Source organism: Solanum dulcamara, chromosome 4, assembly GCF_947179165.1.
Source record: "Solanum dulcamara chromosome 4, daSolDulc1.2, whole genome shotgun sequence".
NCBI lineage: Eukaryota > Viridiplantae > Streptophyta > Magnoliopsida > Solanales > Solanaceae > Solanum > Solanum dulcamara.
In genome coordinates this window covers 46,716,445-46,719,119 of record NC_077240.1, presented here as the reverse complement: position 1 = coordinate 46,719,119, position 2,675 = coordinate 46,716,445, and the positions used below count along the sequence as shown (strand labels likewise).

At 37.8% G+C, this 2,675-nt stretch overlaps 1 protein-coding gene across 1 annotated transcript; it reads right to left on the bottom strand.

The window, feature by feature from the left end:
• Positions 1–1,017: 1,017 nt before the first annotated feature.
• Positions 1,018–1,407, bottom strand: LOC129884239 (uncharacterized). Its single transcript, XM_055958569.1, has one exon. It carries the CDS (start codon positions 1,405–1,407, stop codon positions 1,018–1,020), a length of 390 nt encoding a protein of 129 aa, XP_055814544.1.
• Between the last annotated feature and the right edge of the window lie 1,268 nt (positions 1,408–2,675).

Here is a 2,675-nt window from a genome sequence, read left to right as displayed (position 1 = left end):
TCAGGCATCTTAGCAGTCTTTAAAATAGCATTAAATAATTTAGTCAACCACTCCAAATCTGCCTTGTCAGTGCTCTTCCAAAAGTCCACCGGAATCTCATCGGGCATTGTCGCTCTCCCCCTCCTCATCCTGCTATCAACACATCTAACCTCCTCAACCTTAAAACACCTGCAGTACCCAAAGTTTCGAAGACTATGAGAGTATGCCAAATCTCCAGTATAATGTCTTTGTCTCCTTTTTGATTTAGAAGTCTGTGGAAGTAAGTTTGCCACTTTTTCTTGATAGAGGTTTCATCCACTAACACTTCACCTTCTACCTCCTTGATGCACTTTACTAGATCCAGATCGCGTGCTTTACTCTCTTTCACTTTGGAGAGCCTATACAATATCTTATCCCCATCTTTTCCCCCTAAATTGACATACACGCATTCAAAAGCTGTCGTTGTAGCACTGGTGACCGCCGACTTCGCTTTCGTCTTTGTCTTCTTATAGATATCTTTAAGCCTATTCTTCTCCTCCTCATCCACACACACCAACCACTCTGTATAGGCAACCTTATTGGTTTTCACTTTGCCTTGTACTTCTCCATTCCACCACCAGTCTCCTTTACGACCAATAAAGATTCCTCTCGATTCCCCCAAAACCTCGATAACTGCTTTTCTAATGCAACCAGCTGTCACGTCCCACATGTTATTCACATCCCCGCTACTACTCCAGGCCCTTAAACCATTTAACTTCTCCCTTATCTCTCGAGAAAAGGCAGGAATTAGGCCCCCATCTAATCCTCGGTCGATCATAAAGGGTCTTCTTTCTCATATCCCTCTTAATCTCCAGTCCATCACCAAAAGCTTATGTTGGGTGGTAATATTTTCACTCGGAATAACCTTCCAATCCTTACAAAGGCCTCTATCACCCTTCCGGAGGAGTAAGTAGTCAATCTGAATCCTAGCTACCGTGCAACTAAAGGTGACCAATTGATTATCCCACTTCAAAAAATACGAATTAGTAATAAACCAACTCAAAGCTTTGGCAAGAGAGAAACCCCTCCGCCATTCCTTTTCCCAAAACCAAAGCCTCCATGGACATCATCAAAACCATTAGAAGTTGTATCAATATGACCATTGAAATCTCCCCCAATAAAAATCTTTTCGGTACTAGGTATACCTCTCACTACTTCATCCAAATTCTCCCAAAAGAGCCTTTTGACTTCTTCATCCAGACTCACATGAGGTGCATACGCACTAACAACGTTCACAAAAAGCCTGCCTATAACTAGCTTAATAAATATCATCCTATCACTGATCCTCTTTACCTCTACCACACACCCCCTCAGGTCCGCGTCGACTAGAATACCTACTCCATTCCTATCCCTTGAGCCTCCTGAGTACCATAATTTAAATCCGTCCATATTCCAAGTTTTGGAACCTACCCATCTAGTCTCCTGAAGACATGCTATATTAATCTTTTTCCTCTTAAGACTCTTCACTAGCTCTATGGACTTTCCTGTAAACGACCCTATGTTCCACAATTCTACTCTCAACTTACGAAAATCCGTCTCCCACTTACCACTATTTCCCCTCCCCTTACCCCCAATTGAGGACATGACCCTAGTCCACCATCAGTAACCAAAATCACTAAAACGATATGAACTACAAAGTGAAAAAAAACTGATAATAGATAAATTAAGAGAATACAAACAACGAGATAATGATTGACAATATAGAATGTATAATAAAGAGACAACACACACTAGCTAATATGCAAATCAACAACCCTAGACACTAAGTGAAGAAGGAAAGTGAATAACAATAACTAAAACGCTAAGGGTAGGAACTAGTAAAGAAGAATAGTAATCGAACTTCAAATAATTAGTTGAGGAGAGGAAAGATAGAACTTGGTCCGGAGATATTTAGTCTCCGGAGAATTCACCGGAAATCACTAGATCTAGGTCTGATCTAAACAGATCTGAAGGTATTTCACCGGAAAACGAAACAAAGAAAGAAAGAAGAAGAAGAAAGGAAGAGAGAGAATTTCGCCGGAAAAGAATCCTGTTGTTTGCAGGATAGCCGGTGAACTTCGCCGGAATAGTGTAGCAGCTGGAGGAGATGGAACACCAACCTCATACAGGTCTTCTCGAGTATTACAGTAAAATAAAGAAATAACACCAACAAAATAAAAATTGTTTCATTGAGATAACTCCTACTTAAATGCATAAAATAGTTTTTACCACATGGCGGCAGCTAAAGGCATCCTCTCACATACAGCCGAATTGTGATTTATTCTCAATTAATAGAAATTTAAATCTTTCACATACAACCGAATTTAAAAAGTATAATAAATATTTGGTTGACCTCTTGAAATTTTAACTTAATAACATATATTGTGACTATCAAAACCAAAACAAGAATATGAGCCTGTTTGGATGGACTTATTTTAAGTAATTTATAAGTTGAAAACTGCTTATAAGTAAAAATAAATAAATAGGTGCAACTCAATTTTTTTTTTTAAACTTATAAGCTGATTAAAATAAGTCCATTCAAATAAATTCAATTATATATTGAAACTTATTTTAAGCATAAAATAATTTTAAGTTAGTTAGCCAAATACTCAAAAAAAAATTTGAATACAACTTATAAATAACTTATATACCAAATCAAATGTCCTCTGTGTAATTTT